Source organism: Neofelis nebulosa, chromosome 3 (genome assembly GCF_028018385.1).
Source record: "Neofelis nebulosa isolate mNeoNeb1 chromosome 3, mNeoNeb1.pri, whole genome shotgun sequence".
Lineage (NCBI taxonomy): Eukaryota > Metazoa > Chordata > Mammalia > Carnivora > Felidae > Neofelis > Neofelis nebulosa.
Window position 1 is genome coordinate 41,758,787 of NC_080784.1, and position 27,686 is coordinate 41,786,472.

Below are 27,686 nucleotides of genomic sequence, written 5' to 3' on the forward strand. Positions count from 1 at the left end.
CCCACCCCCAGTTCCTTGCAGAAAAACACTATTGTGTATCCCTTTCAACCACTTACTTTGCCTTTCACAGATGTCAATCAGTACAGGGCACTTCAACTGACTTTTCAAAAAGATTAAAGCAAAAATTCATTCTGAAATATCCAACTATCATTTAGAAAATGATTATTTAGGAGTGCCTGTGGGGCTCAGTCGGTTAAGTGTCCGACTCTTCATTTCAGTTCAGGTCATGATCTCATAGCTGTGAGATCGACGCCCATGCTGGGCTCTGCACTGGGTGTGGAGCCTGCTTGAGATTCTCTCTCTCCTCCCTCTGCCCCTCCCCTGCTTGCACACACACACATGCTCTCTCTGTCAAAAAAAAAAAAAAAAGAAAATGATATTTACTATTGTGTAAGACAGCATATTTGACTATAAATTCTGCAGTACCTGTTTAGTTGATTCAGAGGTAAAGCTTGGATGGGTGAGAAGGACATCCATGTCACCACTGGACTCTGCACCTAAATAACAAAAAATATGTATGGAATTCCCTATATGACTTTATAAATTAGCAGGCAAATACAACACCAAAGTGATGTCACACCGAGGAGCTTTACTTCTTGTAGACTAACTATATTTCACTGCACTTCATATTCAGAATTAGTTAAAAGATTTCAATTTTCTGTCCAACTGTTCAGGTATACTAATATAAACTGCAGAATCTGGGATAACAACAGTGATTGGCATTAAATGTGCATTACATACAGTTGGTGAGTTTAATGTACTAAAAATGCACCTAGGGGCACCTGGGTAGCTCAGTCGGTTAAGCGTCTGACTTCAGCTCAGATCATGATCTCACGGTTCATGAGTTCAAGCCCTGCATCAGGCTCTGTGCTGACAGCTGGGAGCCTGAAGCCTGCTTCGGATTCTGTGTCTCCCTCCATCTCTGCCTCTCCCCCACCTGTGCTCTCTCTCTCAAAAATAAATCAATGTTAAAAACAAAAAATTAAAACAAAATGCACCTAAGTACTCAATAATGAATAAAAACAATATTGAAAGACTTTTTTCCAAAAAAGATATACAGATGGCCAACAGACACATGAAAAGATGTTCATCATCACTCATCATCAGGGAAACGAAAATCAAAAGAACAATGAGATTATCACCTCACACCTGTCAGAATGGCTAAAATCAAAAACACAAAAAACAGTGTTGGCGAGGATGTGGAGAAAAAGGAACCCGCATGTACTGTTGGTAGGAATGTAAACTGGTGTAGCCACTGTGGAAGACAGTATAGATGTTTCTCAAAAAATTAAAAATCAAATTACCATATGGTCCAGTAATTCCACTAATAGGTATTTACCCAAAGAAAATAAAGACACTACTTCAAAAACATACATGCACCCCTATGTTTACTGCAACATTATTTACAATAGCTAAGACATGGAAGCAATGAAGTGTCCAGCAATAGATGACCCAAGTGTTCACTGATAGATGAATAGATAAAGAAGACGTGGTCTAGGGGCGCCCGGGTGGCTCAGTTGGTTAAGCGTCCGACTTTGGCTCAGGTCATGATCTCGTGGTTTGTGGGTTTGAGCCCCATATCAGGCTCTGTACTGACAGCTTAGAGCCTGGAGCCTGTTTCAGATTCTGTGTCTCCCTCTCTCTGACCCTCCTCCACTTGTGATCTGTCTCTCTCTGTCTCTCAAAAATGAATAAATGTAAAAAAAAAAAAACAATTTAAATTTCTGGGGCTCCTGGGTGGCTTAGTTGGTTAGGCGACTGACTTTTGACTCAGGTCATGATCTCACAGTTCATGAGTTCGAGCCCTGCGTCAGGCTCTGTGCTGACAGCTCAGAGGCTGGAGCCTACTTCATATTCTGTGTCTCCCCCTCTCTCTACCCTTCCCCTGCTCACGCTCTGTGTCTCTCTGTCTCTCAATAATAAACGTTAAAAATTTTTTTTTTAAAAAGAAGATGTGGTCGGGGTGCTTGGGTGGCTAAGTTGGTTAAGCATCCGACTTTGGCTCAGGTCATGATCTCGCGGTTTGTGGGTTCGAGCCCTGCATCGGGCTCTGTGCTGACAGCTCAGAGCCTGGAGCCTGTTTCGGATTCTGTGTCTCCTCCTCTCTCTCTCTGCCACCCCCTCCCCCATGCTCATGCTCTGTCTCTGTTTCTCAATAATAAATAAATGTTAAAAAAAATTTTATAAAGAAATAAAATAAAATAAAAATAAAAAGAAGATGTGGTCTATATACACAATGGAATATTACGCAGCATAAAAAAAAGAATGAATCTTGCCATTTGCGACAATATGGATGGATGTAGAGTGTATTATGCTAAGTGAAATAAGTCAGTCAGAGAAAGACAAATACCATACAATTTCACTCGTGTGGAATTTAAGAAACCAAACACATGAACAAAGAAAAAAATGAGACAAACCTAAAAACAGACTCTTAAATATAGAGAACAAACTGGTGGTTCCCAGAGGTGAGGTGAGGTAGGTGAGGGGATGGGAGAAATAGGTGAAGGGGATTAAGAGTACTTATCATGATGAGCACTGAGTAATGCACAGAATAGTTGAACCATTATATTGTATACCTGAAAACAACTATATGTTAATTAGTAAATTCTCATTATGAAAAAAGCTTTAAAATACAACTATGAATACTATACATCTAAAAACCTCAAATTAAACAATATGTTCTAACTCTGTAAAGGCTAATCAGAAAATCCATTTCAACTCTTACGACTCAATTCATTTAATGAATATTAGTAAAAATTACTATTATGGTATCATGGATAAGAATATAGCACTTTATAATGACTTAGGTTTTTATTTTGACCCCCATTCTACAACCACATAACTTTAGAAAGGTTACATACAGTTATTTATACTTTCTTTTATTATAAAACTATAAAAGTTTGTGTTCATTTCAATGGATTTTCATTTTAAATGTCTTTTGTTTCAATATTACAAGTGTGGACTGTATATTCCTTTGGACTTCAGTTTCTCTGTCTATAAACTACTAAAAACTACTCTATTGGCCATTGTACAACTAAGAATAATATGTAAAAGCATCTAGAATAGTGCCTGCCGCACAGTTGGCATAGAATAATACTGTTTATCTCCTTTCTTTGCATTTTTGTAAGTACAATATATGCAAAACATACTTTTGGTCACTGAAGATATGGCAGTGTCTCTGGACCACCACTTTATGCATCAATAATCTTTAACCAGCTATTTAAACATAAAGAAGACTGGATTCATTGTGTGCTGTTCCCAGGACATTCAAGGAAGCTATTTTAAGAAAGAAAATTTTGTCTTCTTTTCTTCTCATTTCTCTTAAAAGTTGTGTCTTTTACCATCAACCTACTACCCAAAATGTATTACTCTATCCATTTAAAAAACAAAACAATTACTTTAGCATAAAAAGGGAAATAACCCAAGAGTCTATTAACAAAGGACCAAATAAATAAAGTATGAAACACCAACATAACCAAATGTTATGAAGCTATAAAAAAGAACAGGGGTGCCTGGGTGGCTCAGTCGGTTGGTTAACCGTCCAACTTTGGCTCAGGTCCTGATCTCGTGGGTTGAGTTGGAGCCCTGCATCCGGCTCTCTGGTGATAGCTCAGAGCCTAGAGCCTGCTTTGGATTCTGTGTCTTCCCCTCTCTCTGACCCTCCCCTGCTCACACACTGTGTCTGTCTCTCAATAATAAATAAATAAAAAAGAATAAACATGCTCTCTATATACTGATGTGGAAAAGATCTCCAAGATATGTTTTTATTAAGATGTAAGGCACATACTGTGTATATACTATGTTACTTTTGTGAAAGAAAGGGGGAGGAGGACAGCAAGAACGTGTATTCATTAGGTAAAGACAATGTGGTATGAGTATACAATGGAATGTTACTCAGTCCTAAAAAAGAATGAGATCTTGTCATTTTTGACAGTATGGATGGACCTAGAGAGTATTATGCTAGGTGAAATAAGTCAGAGAAAGATAAATACCATATGATTCATTTATATGTGGAATCTAAAAAACAAAACAAACTACCAACAAAACAGAAACAGACTTATAAATACAGAGAACTGGTAGCTGCCAGAGGTAGGGCTAAGTGGGGGGATGGATAAAATAGGTGAAAGCGATTAGGAAGTAAAAATTTCCAGTCATAAAAGAAGTCATGGAGATGAAAAGTACAGCATAGTTAACACAGTCAGTATTGTATTAACATTGTATGGTGAGAGATGGTAACTACACTTATTGTGGTGAGCACCGTGTAGTGTACAGAATTGTCACCACTATGTTGTATACCTGAAACTAATATAACATTGTATGTCAACTATACTTCAATAATAAAAAGATTTTAAATAAATAAAAAAAAAAAACGGGAAAAAAGAATATATATATTCACATTCATTATATTTACTTGTAAAACCACTGAAAGAACGCACAGGAGAGTGGTCATTAATGGGACAGTGGTGGGAGGGAGTGGAAAGAGTGAACTAGGACAGGGTAGAAGGGAAACTTCTTAGTGTATACCTTTTTTATATTAAAGCATGCAACCATATGACCTACTCAATAAAAGCAAAACTAAAATAGAAATACTGAAATCCAGAAAGGCTGTCATCTTCAACTGAGCATGCATTTGTCCTGCTGTGTATCCAAGTCTATGTTCTGAAAATACAGATTCTAAGGCCCCACCTAAAAAGATTCTTATTTAGTAGGTTTGTAGCACCGTACAGCAATGTGCACTTCTCTTTTTAAACTTTCTAGGTATTTCTGATGTACAGAAAAACTCAAACAACTGGTTAACTTTAATCCTCTCATTTTGCAAATATGGAAAAGGGGATGTGAAGAGCAGACTTACTTCAATCATGTAGTGACAGTAGATTTGGCCTTAGGGCCCAAGTCTTTTGGTCCCAGTCCCATGTTCTTTCTACTTATCAACAATTATTGATGTGTCACTTTCCTCTCCCAGCTCCAGATTCTTAAAGCAGCTACCCTGAGTATTTGTGGTAGCTCATTACCTACTGCTTAAGCAATACTCCAAAGGTGGCCAGGGATTCAGTCAGATAACTATTCCAAAAGTTTTAAATCAAATTTTGGTATTACAATTTTTAAAGTTAATATTTTAAAATTTATATTACCCTTCCATATTCTGAGCCAGTAAGAAACCAGGATTCTCTTGGTTCCCACTTTGCTCACATTCACACAGAATGAGATCATCTGAAGGACCTGGTTGTTGTGAGAACTGGTTTGGAACTAGTGCTTCAGAGACAGTATTTTTAGATTCGTTACAGAAAACTTAGAAAATAAAAAAAGTTAAAAAAAAAACAACACCACCTTCCCACAGCTTTACTAGCATGTAGTCAATTGCTCTTAAGCTCTTAATATATATAAAATTATTTTATAAAATTTGTTAAAGCTAGTCATTAAAATATCATCCTATAATAAAATAAGGATGAATTTTCTCTAATTTTTAATACATATTCCTATCTATAAACAAATAAACTTAGATAATACTCTACTGGATCTTAGTATATCTATAAAGTAACACAAATTACATCTCTTTGTTCCATTTTTTTTTGGTATACATTAGGCAATATCAAGGCATGAATAACCTAAGATCAGGAAGTATGTTACCTCTTCTGAAACTGCCACAGACTGTAGCAATGTATTCAGAATCCACTTTTTTAACTTCATTTAGTACAATATCCTAATAGAAAAAAAATTAAGTCAGTATTCTAAAAATGGCTTTTCAACAAGTGACATTGTCAATTCTAATCAAAGAATACAATTCAGCACACGCTTACTTGCATTTGTAACATCTCTTCACGAGGAATTCTTTTCTCAAAGTCCTCAAAATATCTATAAAGACAGAATAAGTAGACAAACGATTTTTGTGAAATTTAAATCGTCTTAAAAAATAAACTGCCTACCATATCAAGTGTCCTTATCCCAGTACATCATTCAAAAATCAAGACTAGCACTTACTAAGAAGATAACAGTAAAAATGGGGGGTAAGGGTAAGTTTGTTTCTTAACTTAGACTAAAATTTTTAAGTGTCATTCTTTATGCTATTCCAGATACTCCATCTAAACTTCTTTTAAATAAACTTCACATTCCTATACCAAGAGTAAGTTAGTATATTTCCAAAGTGGACTGCTCCCTCCACTTTGTGTGTAAGTCATGGGGTTACAGTTTATTGCTCTTAAATCCTGCAAAATTATCATATTTTAAAACATTATCCTATGAATCCAGATAACATTATGCTATGTGAAAGAAGGCATTCACAAAAGATCACATACTGTATGATTTCATTTATATGAAACGACCAGAAAAGGCAAATCTATATTGACAGAAAGTATATTAATGATTGTCAGAGAGGGGGTGGGGGTGGAGTGGGGGGGGGGGTGGGTGGAGAGAGAGGGCAGGTAGAGAGAAATGGGGAGCAAATGCCAATAGGTATGGGTTCTTTTTGGGATATAACAAAGATGTTCTAAAATCAACTGTCGTTATGGTTGCACAATTCCATGGATATACTAAAAACCACTGAACTGTATACTTTATAAAAGGATGAATTGTATGGTATCTGAATTATATTTCAATAAAGCTGTTACAAAAATATCTCAGTATGAAATAACATCTAAAACTGATAAAGCACCTGCTCAAAACCACCTCTCACAACAACCAAGTTCTTCAGAAGATCTCTGTTAAGTAAATGCAAGGAAAGGGAGGACTACACAATCCTGGTTTCTGACCAGCTCAGAGTCTTAGAAGAGCAGTGTGAGTTTAGAGGATTATGGTGAGGCATCAACAGGGCTAACCTGCCAACAAGACTATGTAAGACAGCTGGGGCGCCTGGGTGGTGCAGTCGGTTAAGCGTCCGACTTCAGCCAGGTCACGATCTCGCGGTCCGTGAGTTCGAGCCCCGCGTCAGGCTCTGGGCTGATGGCTCGGAGCCTGGAGCCTGTTTCCAATTCTGTGTCTCCCTCTCTCTCTGCCCCTCCCCCGTTCATGCTCTGTCTCTCTCTGTCCCAAAAATAAATAAAAAACGTTGAAAAAAAAAAAAATTAAAAAAAAAAAAGACTATGTAAGACAGGAAGTGAGACCTGCTTATGTACTATGCATTACAAAAGGGATTCCAGATTGTATCCAGCACACAAAATAATTACTGATGCTGATATACAACATTCCTACTAGTTATTCCTACACCATTATTTAGGTCTTTGGGTTTTTATCTTTTTCTTTTTTTAATTTAGCATTCCATACTCACGTCCTAGCTTCTTGGGCAGACTCTAAACTTCTTAAGAGCTACACTGATCCTATTTATATCCTTACCCCAGACCTGACACAATGCTTTCTACAATAGTTAAGCACAAAATAAACACCTGCTAACTGACTGATGCACTCAGTCCTATGTATTTTAAGAGGAAGTTCCTCCCTGAAGTCAAGAGCATGGGGGAAACACTCAACACAAGAAAGCAAACTAGAAGGCAATAACAAGATGTGTGAAAACAGGCATATTCTCTACAAAAGCTGCAACAAATCTTAGTATTCCTGAAATAGAAAAATGATTGCGTTTAGCTAAGTTTGAAGAATTATTATGGTGTATGGAAGAAGAATGGCTATAAAAAAACTTTACTTTTACATCTTAAGTGTCAAAATAAAAGAAAATTTGCTATCTTACTTCAGCCCAATTCGCTGATGATGGTTCAACTTATCTTCATGTTTCCTGAGATCTGTATAGAAGACATATAAAGTTGAGGTGCTAATTTAAACATTCTTGGGAAGAAAGTCGCTAAATTTAGTGATCCTTTTTACAAAGAACTACCAGGAAAATACACTGAAACGACTTTGAAAAGATAAAAAAATTCTGATATTAAGAACTAGATAAAAGTTTCTTCAAATCAATGCAGTAAAATCTAACAGTTGATTTCATGATTTTTATTTACTGAATCAAAATTTCAATTATAGTTACACAGAATAATAGATTAAACATGCCAGGATCATACCACACTTCACTGACTATAGCAAAAAGCAGCCTTATAAGAACCTATATTGCTTAATTTACGGTTCATAGCAGCAGTAGTAGCCACAACTTCTGAATGTTTTAGGACTACGTTAGTTTATATTGCCCATTTGTTCATTTACTCCTTCATTCAACTAGTATTTATTGAATAGTAACTTGTATAGGCACTGTGGCTGAAATCCTGTTGAAAGGAAAAGTGTTATCTTCATTATTTTGATTAAAAAGCTGTCATATCATATCTGAAATCTAGAAGTGATGTTCCTTTACTGGGCATAAGTACAGGAGTAAGCCTTGTTAAAGAAACAGCAAGATAAGTATGCTTCCAAAGCAATTTCTACAGTCACCCTTATATTCACAATCATAGATTCTCTCTGGAGATACAAAATGGAGAAAAATAAAAATCTTTATAATACATGGAGCACTTAATATTTGTCATAGTTCTGTGTACATAGTAAACACTGAAAATGCAATGGAACTAATGAATTTGTAATATGTAAGGATATAGATGTTGACAGTTATCATATTACATATCTGTGAATGGTGAAATACTGTAAAAACCATTATAGATGATCTCTGACACTCCCAAGGGATGCAACTTCTGTTTAAAAACAAATTCTTGACCCCTTTAACCAATATTTCACTCAGATAAACCAAATATGCCACAGGCAGAAGAGCCCAAACCCTCTCTGAGATGCAGATATAGTAGAGTTCATTCTCTTGTTATGTGACTCACACAAATTCTTAACTTTGCAGTATTACTAATTAATCATGCCTCTTGAGAGTCAGTTACCACTTTTAAGTACTTACTACGTACCAAGAACTGTGCACTAAGTGCTTTTCATACATTACTGCTTTAAATCATATGAGGTAGAAATTATGATAGCATTTTGCAGCTAAGAAACCAAAGCACCATGATCATCCATTCTAATAAAGTGGTGGAGAATGGATTCAAACCCAGGTTCATCTCTAGAACCTGTCCACCTAATCATTTTGGTTGCTTGCAGATAGTTGAATCTACAAATATTAAACCCCAAATGCTGTAATAAATCTATCTATACTGTATACTGTACATACATACTATAATAAATATACTGTAATAAATCTATCTATATATAGTATATACCCTTTAAAAAGTATGAAGAAATAAATTATATTCAAAGGATTACTATACTAGGTTTAAGGAATATGTTTATAATTACTTGATTTAGGCTCTATTTTTATCACTTCTTTGAAATCAAAAATTCCTTCAGTAAGTATTGCAAGCCTCTTACAGAATCTTTCTCCATGTATATCACTTTGCTTTTAAGGCTGAATGCGTAGGATTCTGTTGTCTAAAATTTCACTAGAGAAACAAAAGGCAATTTAAATTGTTTCAAAATCTACAAATGAAATCACTGCATTTAAATAAAGAAGCCACTTCCTCTTCTGAGTTATAAACCTAAACAAGTTTAATATAGGAATAAAAGCTCTACTTTACATCTACTCTCTGCTACAGAGTTAAAATGAAAGTCTTACCATTCCTATTTACTAGTTGAGAAAAGGTTTTTCAAGTTCTAGTTTGCTAGAGCATTAACCATCCTTCAGGAGCATATGTGACCTGGGACTGGTGACCTATTGTACATACTCACCTTCTAATGTTTTAATCCCTTCATCTACAAACTTCCTTGCAGCAGATGGACTACAAAAAAAGAAAAGCATTATCTAAATATCAAGTGAAACTCAGGACCCCTTAATAACAAATAACCAAGTATGTCTTCTTTTGTCAAACATGAAGAGTTATTGTGGAGCTAAACAAGACCTGTTAAAATGTGGTGTGATTTTATCCAAAGAGAAGAATTCCTGAAGTGTCAATCTAGGAAGACAATCATGAACCTGGATATGAAACAGACATCTAAGCAGCTAGGTGCTATAGTACACATATACCTTATTCATCAGACAGACATACAAATAGGAAAACAGTTCTTTCATTCAAACGATTAACTGAGGGCCTATTATGTGCCAGATACTCTTCTAGGTGCTGAAAATACAGCAAGAATAAGACAAATAAGCACCTTGGTCTTACCTACCTACTTACATTCCAGTGGGGAGAGAGAGAAAATAAATAGGTATATAAACAAATTTTTTTAAAGTATCAGGTAAATGAATTAAAATACGGAAAAGTGACGAGTGGCTGGGTCCTACTTTAGATTGGGTAGCAAAGGAAGGTCTCTGAAATGGTATTTAAACTAAAATTTTAATGACAAAGAGTATTTGTAGAAACACAGAAACAGATATTCATAGCAGAAAGGCAATATGGCACATAACAAGTAGAACTGAATTGGGAGTCCGGAAACATGGGTTCTAATTCTGACTTTGCCAGTTACCCCACTTGCAATATTCAGTGTTTTTCCCTAGAAAAAGAAGATAATAATAACACAGATGCTCTTTAAAACAACTTCTAATACTTTAGAAAGGCCCGAAGTCCCTGAGGAGTCATGTTCATTTTCAGTACTGAATTTAAGAATTTAATATATTTTACAATAACTTTCATCAAAATGTGGCTATTTAAAGGAACAATCACATATCTAAAAGAATGCCTCATTCCATAAAGATGCGGCTTAAGCAAAGCAGTATAGCCTTAGTGGTTTTTGTTGTTGTTGTTTTTAATTTTTTTAACATTTATTCATTTTTGAAAGGCAGAGAGAGACAGAGCGCGAACAGGGGAGGGGCAGAGAGAAAGGGAGACACAGAAACAGTAGCAGGCTCCAGGCTCCGATCTATCAGCACAGAGCCCGATGCGGGGCTTGAACTTACGGACTGCGAGATCATGACCTGAGCCGAAGTCGGCCACTTAACCGATTGAGCCACCCAGGCACCTCTGTTTGTTTGTTTTTTAAGATTTTAGTTTTTAGGGGAGCCTGGGTGGCTCACTTGGGTAAGCATCCAACTTCAGCTCAGGTCATGATCTCCCAGTTTGTGAGTTTGAGCCTTGCGTCAGGTTCTGTGCTGACAGCTCAGAGCCTGGAGCCTGCTTTGGATTCTGTGTCTCCCTCTCTCTGCTCCTCCCCTACTCATGCTCTGTCTCTCTCTCAAAAATAAATGTTAAACAAAAATTAAAACAAACAAACAAAAAGATCTTAGATTTTAAAGACTGGCATATCTTGACATTTGCAAAAATGTGGCTGGAACTACAGTGTATTATGCTAAGTGAAATAAGTCAGGCAGAGAAAGACAAGTACCATATGATTTCACTCGTGGAATTCAAGAAACACAATATTAACATAGGGGAAGGGAAGGAAAAGTAAGATAAAAACAAAAAGGGAAGCAAACCATAAGAAACTCTTAAAGACAGAGAACAAACTAAGGGTTGCTGGAGGTGGGTAGGGAATGGGCTAAATGGGTGATGGACATTAAGGAGGGCACTTGGGATGAGTGCTGGGTGTTATATGTACGTGATGAATCACTGAGTTCTACTCCTGAAACCAATACTATACTTTGTTAACTAACTTGGATTTAAATAAATAAATAAATATTTTATTTAAAAAAAAAATTTTTTTTTCAACGTTTTTTATTTTTATTTTTGGGACAGAGAGAGACAGAGCATGAACGGGGGAGGAGCAGAGAGAGAGGGAGACACAGAATCGGAAACAGGCTCCAGGCTCCGAGCCACCAGCCCAGAGCCTGACGCGGGGCTCGAACTCACGGACCGCGAGATCGTGACCTGGCTGAAGTTGGACGCTCAACCGACTGCGCCACCCAGGCGCCCCAATATTTTATTTTATTTATTTATTATTATTATTATTTTTTACACTTTTTATTTATTTTTGGGACAGAGAGAGACAGAGCATGAATGGGGGAGGGGCAGAGAGAGAGGGAGACACAGAATCGGAAACAGGCTCCAGGCTCCGAGCCATCAGCCCAGAGCCTGACGCGGGGCTCGAACTCACGGACCGCGAGATCGTGACCTGGCTGAAGTCGGACGCTTAACCGACTGCGCCACCCAGGCGCCCCCAATATTTTATTTTTTAAGTAATCTCTACACCCAATGTGGGGCTCAAACTCACACCTTGAGATGAAGAGTCACATGCTCCACCAACTGAGCCAGCCAAGTGCCCCACAACCTTAATGTTTTAATGTTAATCTTTATGTTGCCAAGAAGTGTCAAAGAAGCCCCCTTTGGTGCTAACTCAAATTTTAAGATAGAGATTCCTTCATTAAAAAATGCTTGGATGCTTGTCCCAAATTTATAAGGTACTATGTTAGGTGCTATGGAAAAAAAGTTTCAATGCTTAAGATAAATATCATGCTCAGAGAGGCAAAAGAGGCATAATCTGGAGGGAGTGATAAGATGTACACAGAGCAAGTGTAGGTGGAGGTTAGAAGAAGGAGATTATATCTGACTGGGGAATCAAACTGGTTTTATGAAGGAGGTAACACTTGCCTTGGATGGACTTTGAAAGGAGAGGTAGCACCTGAAGAACCAGCCTCAGACATATAAGATATGGAAGAGTGAACTATATGGACAAAGACACAGAGATGGCAAGGTACAGGTTTTGAAGGGAAACAATATACTTATTCTGTCTTACATAAAAAATAAAACCAACCCTACTACTGTGTCTACTTAAAAAATACTTCTTACCCGATGCCACTAACTCGAGTCAGGAAATTGATAGATGAACTCGTATCATCCTGCCGAATCTTTAAGAAAAAAAAAAAAAAGTCTAATAATGATTTTGGAATGCTCTGAGGACTCAAATGATCTTATTGGAAATATACCAGTCTGCTAAAAGACCTGAGGAGCCATTTACATTTGTTTGTAAAACCATACAAAAGTATTCACAAATAACCTCAGTGGTTATAGATGAATAACAAAGCAAATGAAGATATTTCATCTCTCATTTATCCAATACTTTTAAAAGGCTTATTCATAAAAGACCATAAGTGGTATAGTTACTATCACCAGGGTGAAATAAAATCATAAAAATGCTTTAAAGAGCTTAAGAATAGAAATTCTAAAATATAACAATCTTTTATCAAAGTTTATAACCTACCTTCTGAATGATACGAGGAGCTAATTATAATACAGCTGCTAACAGTCTCTTAAAGGACATATAGAAAGGGGCACCTGGGTGGCTCCGTTGGTTAAGTGTCCGACTTCGGCTCAGGTGATAATCTCACGAGTCATGATTTTGAGCCCTGCGTTGGGCTTTGTGCTGACAGCTCAGAGCCCGGAGCTTGCTTTGGATTCTGTGTCTTCCTCTCTCTCTGCCCCTCCCCTGCTTGTGCTCTGTTTCTCTGTCTCTCTCTCAAAAACAAGTAAATATTAAAAATAAAAACATTTTTGTGAGAAAGAGAGAAACAGAACATGAGTGGGGGAGAAGTGAGAGGGAGAGAGGGAGACACAGAAGAATCCAAAGCAAGCTCCAGGCTGAGCTGTCAGCACAGAGCCCAACGTGGGGCTCGAACTCACAAACTGCGAGATCATGACCTGAGCCAAAGTCAGATGCCCAAAGACAGCCACCCAGGCACCCCAAAAAACATTTTTTAAAAATAAAGGACACATAAAATAAGTGAACAATTATCATTTTAGGGGAATAATATTCAAATTTAAAAAATAGAACACTTAAAGCCATAAACTCCACTCCTCTCTTTTTCTTCTCCATCTCACCAGGTGAATGACATCAGTCACCCTGCAATGATGCTACATGATAGTTGCCCTAAAGACAGACACTAGAGGGGCACCTGGTGGCTCAGTCCATTAAGTGTCCAAATCTTGATTTCAGCTCAGGTCATAATCTCACAAATAGTGAGACTGAGCCCTGCATTGGACTCTAATAGCATGGAGTGCTATTAGCACTAATATAGCACTAAATTAGCACTAATTAGCACTAAATATTAGTGCTAATATGCTAATAGCATGGAGTCTGCTTGGGATTTTCTCTCTCCCTCTCTCTCCCTCCCCCACTCGTGCTTGCTCTCCTTCTCTTGAAATAAAAAAACACTAAAAAAACCCAAAACACAAAAACAAAAGCATACACTATAATCAAATAAGCAAACAAGTTAAAATTTTACCTTTTCCAGCTTACGCAATTTTCCAGTCGCTAAAAATTCATCAATCTTTTCAGCAATTTTTGTTCCTACACCAGGCTAATAGAAAATTAAAAATATAAAACTCATATAAATATAATGCTTACCAAATCACTCAAAGATAAAGTAAAAAATGGGAAATGAAAAAAATGATCATCACATGACCAGTTTTAAAACCAAGGACACAGAAAATTGAGTCATGGTGAAAATATATTCTCCCAACAAAATCCTTAAATGACTGACAAAAGAGAAGTCCTAATAAAACAATTCTAAATGACTTATTTTTTAAATTAATTTTTGTTGTAGAAAAGAGAAATAGAATTGCAAAAAGAAAAATATTAAAATCACTTGCTAATTTCATCACCCTGAAAATTAAAATAAATTGTAATCTCATCACCTAACATCTGCTACATAGCCTTCTCTGCTTATATACATAAGCAGAGTTATATGTGCATATATGTGCATATATATATATACACACACACACATACACACACAGTTTTCTTACAAAAACAGAATCATACTGCTTTGTATTTTCTTAACTTAAAAACAGATCATGAACAAATCTCCATGTCAATATATAAATACAACATCAGTATCTTTAATGGCTGCATAGTATATCACTGTACAAATGTATCATAATTTACTTAACAAATACCCTACAGGTAAACATTTAGATAGTTCACAAACTTTGATATAACCATGTCATGAATTTCCTCTAGAGCAGAGGTTCTTAAGCTTTTACATACATTATCATCACCTTGGGGATGCGGTAAAACACAGAAAGCCAATCTCACCCTAGAGTTTCTGACTTAAAAGGTAGCATTTCTTTCTTCCCTTCCCTTCTCTCTTTTTCTTTTTTTCTTTTCTTTTCTTTTTTCTTTTCTTTTTTCTTTTCTTTTCTTTTCTTTTCTTTTCTTTTCTTTTCTTTTCTTTTCTTTTCTTTTCTTTCTTCCTTCCTTCCTTCCTTCCTTCCTTCCTTCCTTCCTTCCTTCCTTTCTTTTTCCTTCCTTCCTTCCTTCCTTTTAAAGTAAACTCTACATCTAACGTGGGGCTTAAACTCACAACACTGACAAGCTCTACCAACTAAGTCAGCCAGCTCCCCCAGTAGGTTGCATTTCTAACAAGTTCCCAGGTAGTGATGCTGCTGCTGGTCTACGTACCACACTGAGAACCACTGCTCTAGAACTGTATAGTTCAACATGGTAGCCACCAGCCACACGAGACGATCTAAGTTTACATGATTAAAATGAAAAAATGCAATCCCTGAGTCACATTAGCCACACTTCAAGAGCTCACTAGCCAAATGCAGCTCATGGTTATTGTGATGGACAGCACGGCTCTAGAACATAAGCCCCATGAGAGCAGAGATCATGTCTTTTTACTGCTTCACCTGAAGCACCAGGAGAATACGTGGCATACAGGTGCAGAACAAATGATGCTTACATACATCTATCTCTACTGGTTTCCTCAGGATAAATTCCTCAAAGTAAAATTGTTGGGACAAAGGAGATAGGCATTTTGCCAACATTCTGCCAAATTATCCTTCAGAAAAGCTGTAAATAACCAAGATTTCCATCATTAGTAACTGTATGTCTTTTTCCACATCTTTATCCATACTGTACATTATATTTGATAGTTTGATAACACCATACAGCATCTTGTTTTAATTTGCAACTCTGATTATTGGTCAAGTTGAACACTTTTTTCATGTTTTTTTCCTTTTTATTTTTTCCCTTTAAATAAGTTTTTACAGTAGTTACAGGTTCATGGCAAAATTGATCACTAAGTACGGAGTTCCTGCATACCCTCAGCCCCCACACACACATAGCCTCCACAACTATCAACATCCCCCACCACAACGCTACCTTTATTATAACTGATGAACCTACATTGAAACATCATCATCAAAGCCCACAGTTTACATTAGTGCTCACTCTTGGTGGTATTGGTCCTTTTAAGTTAAATGTTCAAGTGCACAACATGTGTGCCAGTTATTTCCTATTGTCTCTTAGCCCTACATATACCCTTCCATATTCTTGATTTATTTAATGCTTAATAAGTGTTCCCGGACTACTGAACACATATTCAAGTTCTGAAAACAGCAATTACCAGAGAGAAATGAACAAGATTTAGGAAGCAGAAAAGACTAGAAAATGGAAACTGCTCAGGTTTCTCATTTTCTTTATCAGAAGACACATACTGACCTGAAGCAATTTAAGCCTAGGCTATTTCCTATACCTAACATTAAGGATTAAGAGGCAAACACTCAATCTGGAAATATCAGACTTCTAGAATTATTGACAAGCACTCATATGTGCCAAAGAGTAGGTTGGTGATTTTTAATATAATAGTGGAAAGGAATAATGATGTGGTATTCATATTTTCTATCTTATGTTTATTTTTTTGAGAGAGCACACACACACACACACACACACACACACACACACACACACGCATGAGTGGGGGAGGGAGACAGAGACAGAATCTGAAGCAAGCTCCAGGCTCTGAGCTGTCAGCACAGAGCTTGACACAGGGCTTGAACTCACGAACCATGAGATCATGACCTGAGCTGAAGTCAGACACTTAACCAACTGAGCCACCCAGGCGCCCCTATGTGATTTTCATATTAAGTCCAGTCTCATGTAAAAGGAATTTTGGATACTTTTGTGGGTTTTTTTTTGAGATATACCATAAGCTCAGATTTGGGATGAAGTGCATTAAAGCTTGTCAAAAGTTTGAATCTAATAAATGAGCAGGTAATTAACATAAAAAAGGAAAGTCAATAGTGATAAAAGGGGAACAGAATGCAGGCAGAAGTGGCTCCTGAGGCTAACACTGGGTGAGTTCACCAGGAAAGAAACTCAGAATTAAAGTCCAATGTATTTATAACTTCCTTGGCTAGTCTATTTGGGGAGGATATACTGAAGTTGAGAACTGTCTATTGGTACAAAAGATTTAAAACCTATACACCAGGACATGATTAGTATTGAGTAATTAATTCAAGATGAAGATGTGGCACATGATTAATGTGGATAATCTGTCACTCAATCATAAGATGTACAAGATTTATGGTGATTTCACGACTCTGAAAGGTGAAAATACAGGACAGTTATGGCTCATATTTTGAAGGCTCTCATGAGAAAATTAAGGAAAATCAAATATTGATAACCTAAATTCTAGAGGACTTTTGTGAACACAAATGGGTAAAGAATAACAAAAGAAGGTGATAACTGTCAGGACTTAGACCAATCAAAAGCCACGTCAGTTTGACATCTTTAACAAAAGATGAATTAAAATATGGTCCTCAATTTTCAGGAACTTAGAATCTTTTAGTGAGATTTAGATGAAAGAAAACAACCTATCAGGGGCACCTGGGTGGCTCAGTCGGTTAAACGGCCAACATCAGCTCAGGTCATGATCTTGTGGTTTGTGGGTTTGAGCCCTGCGTCAGCTCTGTGCTGACAGCTCGAAGCCTGGAGCCTGCTTCAGATTCTGTGTGTGTGTGTCTCTCTCTCTGCTCCTCCCCCACTCCTGCTCTGTCACTTTCTCTCAAAAAAATTAAATAAATATTAAAAAAAAAAAAGAAAGAGAACATGTAGACTTTCCTAGTATATTCTTGACAATATAAATTAGCAAGAGCCATGACCCTCTAGAAATTGTGATACACACAGTGACAGAGCATATAGGGCTTCAAGAAAATCACAGACTAGAGGGCTAAATGCGTTAATATACTAAGGGGCTCAATTATGTGATTAGTAGGTAAGATCTCTTTGGGAACACCAACTCTCACTAACTCACATAAATTCTTATACCTGTTATCAGAAAAAGAGCTAGGGACCAGACATGCCAATACGTTCTGTCACCGCATTCTTGAGGACTAATCCTCAAGCTGAAATTCAGTGTGAATACATATGTATATGGCAGGGTATAGAAAAAAATTATAATTACATATATTTAAAGCAGAATTTCAATCTACACCCTCCACACTTTGACAATGAAACAGTATGACTGATATAGCATTAATATTATTCCAAGAAATCAGGAGCAGTGAAATCTGCATATGTGGATCAAGGAAGTTTTGGAGAGGCAAATTTAATTTTCCAGTGGAACCCATCAAATTTGTACATATGTGAACTCTACAATCAGCTTGCTCACTAAACTTACCAACTTCTTAGCTTCTGCTCCACTCTTTATTTTGTGTGGGTACTTTGCAATCACAGATGCTGCTTTTCTATAAGAGGAAAAAAAAAAAAGAAATCAGTTAGTTACAAATCCAGGGAGGTCTTAATTTTTCTTAAACTGGAACACATATACAAGCAAATATTTAGCTTAAACTTTATCATAATAACTAATTTTCCACATCTGTGTCAAACTTAAAAAACTCAGATGAAATGACAGACCACCTGCATATCTTTTAGAAGTATTTTGAAAATCCTCACATTTGAGGATAGCATAATTTTAACTGTATATGTGAAACTAGGGAGATTCAGCAGACCAGTAGCCTTTCCTTTTGGGGATAAGCTAGTTTTCAGAAATTGTTTGTAACTCTCATGAAAATGTGCCACCTGGTGGTATTTAGACTACTAGATACCAAAGGGGTTTATGGATGGTTATTTTTAAATTCATGGCCTAAAATTCCAACTGCATTCCGCCATGTCCTTATAGTTATATTCTTTTTTTCATTGCTCTCATCTCAGTTCTGCATAAAGCACTGACCTGTGATTCTTGCCCATCTCCACGCACATCCAGCTCAATAATCTGGTGACACATTGGGCACACCCTGGGAGCTTACCGATGGTATCCTGTCTGTAATTTCAGTGCTAAATATAGTTTAGCAATGATGCTGATAAAAAAGCCACAGTACAGGGGCGCCTGGGTGGCGCAGTCGGTTAAGCGTCCGACTTCAGCCAGGTCACGATCTCGCGGTCCGTGAGTTCGAGCCCCGCGTCAGGCTCTGGGCTGATGGCTCGGAGCCTGGAGCCTGTTTCCGATTCTGTGTCTCCCTCTCTCTCTGCCCCTCCCCCGTTCATGCTCTGTCTCTCTCTCTGTCCCAAAAATAAATAAAAAACGTTGAAAAAAAAAAATTAAAAAAAAAAAAAAAGCCACAGTACATCTAAGTCTAAAGCATAAATACCAGGTAGTCTTTGCATCCTTGATTTTTCATTCTGTTCTAATACATACAGACCTTTAGATTTGGATTTCAACCTCTATTAGCATGTAACTGATGATGAGTCTGGAAAGGTATGTTGAGGACAGTTTGTTGAGGGAACTGTTTCAGTAAAGACAAGTAGTACCAGACAACTGGCATTATGGAGCAAAGCCTGAAGGGAAAAAGAATCCTGAAAGGCCTTCTGGAAGAATGGCAGGATCAGACAACTATTTTCAAAAGAATATATTGGCCACAATCAAGAGAAATGTATATCTGGGTAGGGAAATACATGCAGGCATCACCTGATTTTCCAGACTGATTTCCTCATTCCGACCATATTCCATAAGCAAACTGAACTACTGACTTCCTGGAAAATGTCATACTCCTCAGGTCTCAATACCTTGACACATATTGTTTCCTTTCTTAGACTATTCTTCCTTTCACTTATCCCTTGACAGGCTCCTTCAAAACTAAACATCTCCTCTCTGAAGCCTGGTGCGACATAAAATATAGGGTTGAATATCTCTGATTTTTAGATCATCAAATGTGTGGATGATAGAACAATTATTTTTTTTTGATAGAACAATTACTTTAAACAGGAAGTCATAAAAGATAAGGTAAGAAGCATAATCAGTTTTGAATTTTGAATGGGAAAGGAAGGAGAGAGCTGAGGTTAATTTTGAAAGGGTGGAGATAAAGGTAATAGCAGCCTAAAAATCTGAAGAAAAGCCAATGAGATACAGATTTGGAGTCAATGACATAACCAGTATCCAAAGCCAAGAATGTTAAGACTGCCAGGGAAAGTATGAAAATGAGAAAAAAGGACAAAGGGCAGACCTCTGGGAACTCCTAGCATTGGAATACAGGAGGTGAAAGAACAGACAGGAGTGCCATCACAGAATTCAAGGCTAAGACTTGAATGCAATGAGCTAACGGTGGATGCCAGTGAGAGTTCAATAAGGTGAGATGTAGGTGACAGCATTTTCAGAGGAATGGCAGGATGACAATTATACCACAGTGAGATAATGAATGACCAGGGCTGAGAAAATCCAGACAAGAAACAGATTATTCAAGAAGCTTAACTGTAAAGTGGAGGAAAGAGACAGGAGCTAGCTAGAGGGTAGAGGGAAGTTAAGAAGGCTGTTTTGTTTTTGCTTGTAAGAGCTGAGGGACTTAGGACATGTTTGTGAGCTAAGGGGCACAAGTAACTGGATGTGGGAATAAGGGCTATGATAAGGGTCCTGGTGAGATGGACAGGATAGAATGGATCCAAGGATCGGCCAAACACCAACCAGATGAAGATCTGATTCCATGAATTTCATAGCACAGACCTCATACACTGTCTTTCATTATGGCTTAAAATCAAACTGCATTTTCAGCAATTCATATTTGATGATGGGGAAAACACACATCAGCTACACCGATTAGAAACGATCCTACAGAGCTCTGCCCAAATTATCCCAGAAATATTGTATTAAGGTACAACCACAGAGTCAATACCCTCAGTTGTTGCTTTTTTCTCCTCTTGCATATGGTCCAAATATCCACTGGCCCCTCAGCCCTGTTAACTGCCACACATCCCAGGATGCATGCTACCAGAGAATGCTGCACCGTCCCACCTGTAAGCATTGTACTTGTGGATTGCCTGGTTCACGTTCTTCTCAAAGTTTGCGAGTTCTGCAAAGGCAACAAGAGGCTCGGGTCAACAAGAACCACGAGTAAACAAACGAAAACTGAGTTTTCCAGAAGGGGATGTAACAACTTCTTAAGGGGCAGTGACCCTACGCTTCTACACGGGCCAGGCCAAAGACAGCCCAGTGACACAGGAGTCCCCTGGAGGACTGACATTCAGCCACCAGCAATGGGCGCTGAAGGAAGATCCGTACGGAAGACTACCCGCTGCAAGGGGCCAGACCCATCCACAGGGCTGTGGGGACGGGAGAGAAGGAAGGGAAGGCAGTGAGGTAGGAAGAAAGGAGAAGAAAGCCAGCGGCGCCTGGCGCGGCGCTAACCTGTGAGCATGTCCGTGATTCCCCCGTTGAGCGTCTCCTGTGGCGCCTTCCGTTTGCTCATGGTGGCCTGCACCCGAGGACCGCAGAGTGCTCAAAGCCGCGGACTGGCCCCCTCTCCTAGCTTTAAGGAGGGGCCGGGACTTGGAGAGGGGGGCAGGACCAACCCAGCCCTGGCAAAGCCAGCGCGACCTACTGAACAATGGCTGCCTCTGACAGGGGGCGCGGTGCGCGGCGCGCGTGGTGACGTCACGCGCTGGGGGCGGTGCCGGGGCGGGGCTCTCGCGGCTCTTGCTGGGTGCGAGAGAGACGGGAACCACCCGGCGCAGGAGACCTGAGAGAGGAAGCTGGGCGAGATGGTTGGTTTCGTAACGGGGTTTCCGTGGGAAGACCTGGATTGTTAACAAGACAATGTCTGTTTTCCCAGTACGTTTCTCTGGAATCCTCTCCCCAGAAGGGGAAAACTAAGGAGTCCGACTTTGTGAAGTCAACTCAGGTAGTCGGGTGGGAGATAGCATACCGAGGATACTTTTGTGCACATATTGTATGTGCACAATAATAGTTATTGAATGCACGAGGATAAGAGGCAAACACCGGCATCATACTTACTTGTGAAAACTTTCAGTAAGAATATGGTACCAGTGCACTGCAGTGGAGTTCCGTACTAGAGAGCAGGCGGGAACCTAGAATAAAATACGCCGTATTATAGGGAAGCCTCCTATAGTAAACTTTTAACAGATATGCCCGCCAATGTCAGAGTATTTTATTTCTTATTCCCCTGCCTTTTGCGGTAGGGGCTAAAGAGAAAACAGTAGGATGCGGAGAAGTGCTTAACCTAGATAATGAGCAATGAAAATGTCATTAAAACATAATGACCTGGACACCTGGCTCAGTCGGTGGAGCATGCTACTCTTGACCTTGGGGTTGTGGGTTGGAGCACCAAGTTGGGTGTAGAGAGTACTTAAAATCTTAATGGGAGCCTGGAAGGCTCGGTTAAGCGCCAGACTTTGGTTCAGGACATAATCTCATGGTTTGTGAGTTAGAGCCCCACATAGGGCTTTCTGCTGTCATCGAGGAGCCCGCTTTGGTTCCTCCGTCCCTTCCCCACTTGCATTGTCTCTTCCTCTCCCTCTCTCTCTCAAAAATGAACATTTAAAAAAATAAATAAAATCTTGAAAAAAAAAACCAACCATGATGACCTGTATCTGAGAAATTTACAGTTCTGCTTGAAAAACGGATATGTGACATCAATATTTTCACAGGTGTTTCTCTTGGGTTCATACTGAATTGCCAATTCCCGGCAATTGCTTTGTATGTAAATAAAATGAAAAGCTTATTACAAAATAATACATGGATGCTGTAGAAATATTTGAAAATGTATAAATGGAGAAAAGAAAACAATTATCTCACCATCCAGCTTAACCACGATTAATTTTTTAGAACATACTTCTTGTATTATAATCTAGTCCTTTAAAAATTACCATTATTTCAGACACACAGATCAATGGAATAGAAGAGAGAACCCAGAAATGGACCCACAAACGTATGGCCAACTAATCTTTGACAAAGCAGGAAAGAATATCCAGTGGAATAAAGACAGTCTCTTCAGCAAGTGGTGCTGGGAAAACTGGACAGCAACATGCAGAAGAATGAACCTGGACCACTTTCTTACACCATATACAAAAATAAACTCAAAATGGATGAAAGACCTCAATGTAAGACAGGAAACCATCAAAATCCTCGAGGAGAAAGCAGGCAAAACCCTCTTTGATCTTGCCCGCAGCAACTTCTTACTCACACGTCTCTCTCTGGAGGCAAGGGAAACAAAAGCAAAAATGAACTATTGGGACTTCATCAAAATAAAAAGCTTCTGCACAGTGAAGGACACAATCAGCAAAACTAAAAGGCAACCGATAGAATGGGAGAAGATATTTGCAAATGATATATCAGATAAAGGGTTAGTATCCAAAATCTATAAATAACTTATCAAACTCAACACCCAAAAAACAAAGAATCCAGTGAAGAAATGGGCAAAAGACATGAATAGACACTTCTCCAACTGACACATGAGATGGCTAACTGACACATGAGAAAATGCTCAACATCACTCATCATCAGGGAAATACAAATTAAAAGCACAATGAGGTACCACCTTACACCTGTCAGAATGGCTAACATTAACAACTCAGGCAGCAACAGATGTTGGCAAGGATGCAGAGAAAGAGGATCTCTTTTGCATTGTTGGTAGGAACGCAAGCTGGTGCAGCCACTCTGGAAAACAGTATGGAGGTTCCTCAAAAAACTAAAAATAGGGGCGCCTGTCGGTTAAGCGTCCGACTTCAGCTCAGGCCACGATCTCACGGACCGTGAGTTTGAGCCCCGCGTTGGGCTCTGGGCTGATGGCTCAGAGCCTGGAGCCTGCTTCTGGTTCTGTGTCTCCCTCTCTCTCTGCCCCTCCCCCGTTCATGCTCTTTCTCTCTCTGTCTCAAAAATAAATAAACATTAAAAAAATTTTTTTAAAAACCTAAAAATAGAACCCTACAACCCAGCAATTGCACTACTAGGCATTTATCCAAGGGATACAGGTGTGCTGTTTCAAAGGGACACATGCACCCCCATGTTTATAGCAGCACTATCCACAATAGCCAAAGTATGGAAAGAGCCCAAATGTCCATCGATGGATGAATGGATAAAGAAGATGTGGTATATATATATACAATGAAGTATTACTCAGCAATCAAAAAGAATGAAATCTTGCCATTTGCAACTACGTGGATGGAACTGGAAGGTATTATGCTAAGTGAAAATAGAGAAAGACAAAAATCATATGACTTCACTCATATGAGGACTTTAAGAGACAAAACATGAACATAAGGGAAGGGAAACAAAGATAATATAAAAACAGAGAGGGGGACAAAACAGAAGAGACTCATAAATATGGAGAACAAACTGAGGGTTGTTGGAGGGGTTGTGGGAGGGGGGAATGGGCTAAATGGGTAAGGGGCATTAAGGAATCTACTCCCGAAATCATTGCTTCACTATATGCTAACTAATTTGGATGTAAATTTTAAAAAATAAAAAATAAAGTTAAAAAAATTACCATTATTTTTTAAATTATTTTTTAATGTTTATTTTTGAGAGAGAGAGAGAGCAAGTGGGGTAGGAACAGAGAGAGAGAGGGAGACACAGAATCCGAAGCAGGCTCCAGGCTCTGAGCCATCAGCACATAGCCTGATGTGGGACTCAAACTCACAAACCTCGAGATCATGACCTGAGCTGAAGTAAGAGGCTTACCCAACTGACCCACCCAGGTGCCCCACCATTATTTTTCAATAATGGAATAATGCTTTAGATACAAGTAATTTCCTTGAATAGCAAGGTTGTGGTTGTTTGTTTCTTCATAATATTAGTGTATATCTTAAATTATCCTTATTGGATATTTGTGTTTCTTTTATGAATTTCCTATCTATATATCCTTTGTTCACTTTTCTATTGGGATAGTTGTCCATTATTAATTTGTTAGCTCTTTTATATATATAAATATTAATCTTTTTGTATATTATATTTGTATGTTATTTGTAAATGTTTGTATTTTCCCAACTTGTCCCTTGCCTTTTTTTTTTTTAAGTTTATTTATTTATTTTGAGAGAGAGAGAGTGCATGAGTAGGGGAGAGGCAGAGAGAGAGGGAGAGAGAATTTCAAGCAGGCTCCACACTGTCAGTGCAGAGCCTGATTCAAGGCTCCAACTCCCAGACCGTGAGATCATGACCTAAGCCAAAATCAAGAGTGGATGCTTAACTGACTGAGCCACCCAGGTGCCCCTCTCTCTTCCCTTTATAACATAACTTCTTAGCACCTTGATTACCACCTTCATTTAGATATATGAGTCATCTTAGTATTTTTCTCTGTTCAGCTTTTTTCCCATCCAGTTCCTATTCCAGGCTATATTCATATTATTTTGTTCTGAAAAATGATCATCCCTCATTAAATAAAAAAGTTTTTATTCGACTTTGAATAATGACAGTTGCAACTTTAGGGAACTGTGGGATCATTTTTTATATAAGTATTATGAGCATTTTACAGGAGTATTATACCATTTTTATATGAGTATAAAATACTCATTTTATACGAGGATTATACTTTTTAAAAATCAATGCCAGAGAATCCAAGGAAAGTGGTCATCTCTCCTCATCTTCTTGGACCATTTGATCTACTTTGTAACATTTGATCTACTTTGACTACTCTCTTCTTGAAATGATTTGTTTTAGATTGGCTTCTGAGACAGCACATGCCTTGGGTGTTCCTTCTTCCTTCATAGCCACTCCTTCTCAAGTTTTTGTTCTGCTTTTTTGTTCTTATTCCCAGTTCCTCCTCCACTCTCCAGCCTTTATAGGAAAGTGCCTCAGGCCTTTCTCCTCTAACCAGCTTTTCCACTTTGTCCAGTCTCACCTTTTAAAATGCCATGCCAGCTCAAAGACTCCTAAATTTATATTTCTAGCCCTGACCTCTCTCTTGAGTTCCAGTCTCATATATCAAACTTCCAGCTGGATGTCTCTAGTTATTCATAATAAGCATCTCACAAATACATGTCTTAAAGAACTCTTGAATTTTTGCTCCACTAACTTCTTAACTTTCCCCCACTTTAGTTAATGACATTTTAATCCACCCTGCCATCAGGCAAAACCCTAGGAACCATTCTTAATGGTTCTTTTCATATCCCACATCCAATCTGTCAAGTCTTGCCTGTTCTGTCTCCAGAATATGTGCTCTGAATTGGATGGCCACTCACCACCTCTACTGCCACTACTCTAATCCAGTCTACCACGATCTGCCTCCCCGATTGCTGCCATAGTCTCCAGAGTGGGCTTCCTTGTTTTGCTCTTATCCCCTGAAGGCCATTCTCCAAATAGGACAAAGGTAGGGGCACCTGGGTGGCTCAGTTGGTTAAGCATCTAACTTCAACTCAGGTCATGATCTCACGGTTCTTGAGTTCAAGCCCTGTGCCAGGCTCTGAGCTGGAGCCTAGTTCAGATTCTGCATCTTGATCTCTCTCTGCCTCTTGCCCACTCATGCTCTGTCTCTCTCTCTCAAAAATAAATAAACATTAAAAAATTTTTTTAAAAAGGACAAAAGTAGTCTTTTGAAAATGTATATGTATATGTTATTCATTTGCTTAAATACCCTCTCATTGCACTTAGAATAAATTCCAAATTCCTCCCCAGGGCCTGCAAGGTCTAATGTGATCTACCTCCTTTCAACTTTTTTACTCCAGTTCTTGCCACTTTTCCCTTTGTTAGTGCACACATGTCGTTATGTAGCACACACATGTACCTGCTTCAGGGTTCTTGTCTCATTGTTCAGGGCTTTGCCTGGCTGCCTTCACATCGTTCCAGTCTCAGCCAGGTAGTCACATCGCTGTCACATTCCTGAGCAACAGCACCCACGCCCTCTCTATTACTGCGGAATTACTCCACTCCATGAAAATGATTGGAAACTTACACATGTGTTATTTGCCTACTTCCTACTCCCTGCTCTATTTTTTCCTCCCCTAATGTGAATTGTAAGCTCCATCACAGTAGGACTTAATTTTTGTTTGCCGCAGAGTAGGTAATAAACATGTACTGAATGAATATCCTAAATTGCAATTTTGCTTAAATGTCCAATATTTTAAATTACAGAAGAGATTGACATATCATGATGTAGGGGGACTGAGGGGTTTCCTGGGATGCAGAATTTTCAGGGCTCAAACCGAGAAAGTTCTGAACAAACTGAAACAAGTTGATTACACTGACATGTTACCCTTAGATATGTCACTAACAAAACCTAATTTGGAAAAAACACTGAGCACTGTTTAAGGGCTCCTAACTGGATAAGTTTTTTTCTAGGTAAACTTTTATTGAATCAGATTCAGCATAGTAGGGGAAAAGGAGTAAGAGGGATTAAAAGATTAAAAGCCATATAACTTGTGAAAACTGCAAAGATTCACACAATTTCAAAGGAGTGAGCCAAAGTTGGTTGGGGGTGATAGAGTAAATCAAATGATAAAAGTCCTCAAATTTCCACACAGAAATAATGTTTTGGCTTTTACAAAAAAAAACAAAAAAAAAACCAAAAAAAAAAACAACTAAAAATACCCCAACATTCTCTACCTTAGAAGTTACAAGCCTGGGAAAATGAGAAGAACTGCCTTGAGTGATGATATTTTGGAAATATGAACTGTCAGTTTTCTCTTCCCTTCTACCCATCCCAAGCAAATACTTTTACTTGTTTCATTTCCTCAGCATAAAGAAGAGACAGAACTGAAAGCCCCTAGTCTCTCATTTCAGGATTCCAAAAACCTAAACCCTTTAAAGAGATAGTGCTAAGTACTTCTGACAAAATATGTACGAGATAGAAAGTGCTCATTCATGCAACATACCTTTACTGAACACCTGTCAAGTG

General features: G+C 38.4%; 1 protein-coding gene across 2 annotated transcripts in view; it reads right to left on the reverse strand.

The window, feature by feature from the left end:
- POLB (DNA polymerase beta) overlaps positions 1 to 21,440 on the reverse strand; it is a 30,870-nt gene extending 9,430 nt beyond the window's left edge. The window contains exons 1-10 of one of the 2 annotated variants that reach the window (XM_058720541.1): positions 21,248 to 21,440; positions 20,855 to 20,912; positions 18,251 to 18,317; positions 14,069 to 14,143; positions 12,636 to 12,694; positions 9,646 to 9,695; positions 7,676 to 7,727; positions 5,799 to 5,853; positions 5,629 to 5,701; positions 427 to 497 (exon numbers count right to left, since the gene is read on the reverse strand). In XM_058720541.1, coding sequence (XP_058576524.1) covers positions 427 to 497; positions 5,629 to 5,701; positions 5,799 to 5,853; positions 7,676 to 7,727; positions 9,646 to 9,695; positions 12,636 to 12,694; positions 14,069 to 14,143; positions 18,251 to 18,317; positions 20,855 to 20,912; positions 21,248 to 21,308 — 621 coding nt within the window. In that variant the 5' untranslated portion in view covers positions 21,309 to 21,440. The remainder of the gene's footprint in view (positions 1 to 426; positions 498 to 5,628; positions 5,702 to 5,798; positions 5,854 to 7,675; positions 7,728 to 9,645; positions 9,696 to 12,635; positions 12,695 to 14,068; positions 14,144 to 18,250; positions 18,318 to 20,854; positions 20,913 to 21,247) is intronic. The other variant, XM_058720542.1, reaches the window with a different exon arrangement.
- Positions 21,441 to 27,686: the final 6,246 nt, after the last annotated feature.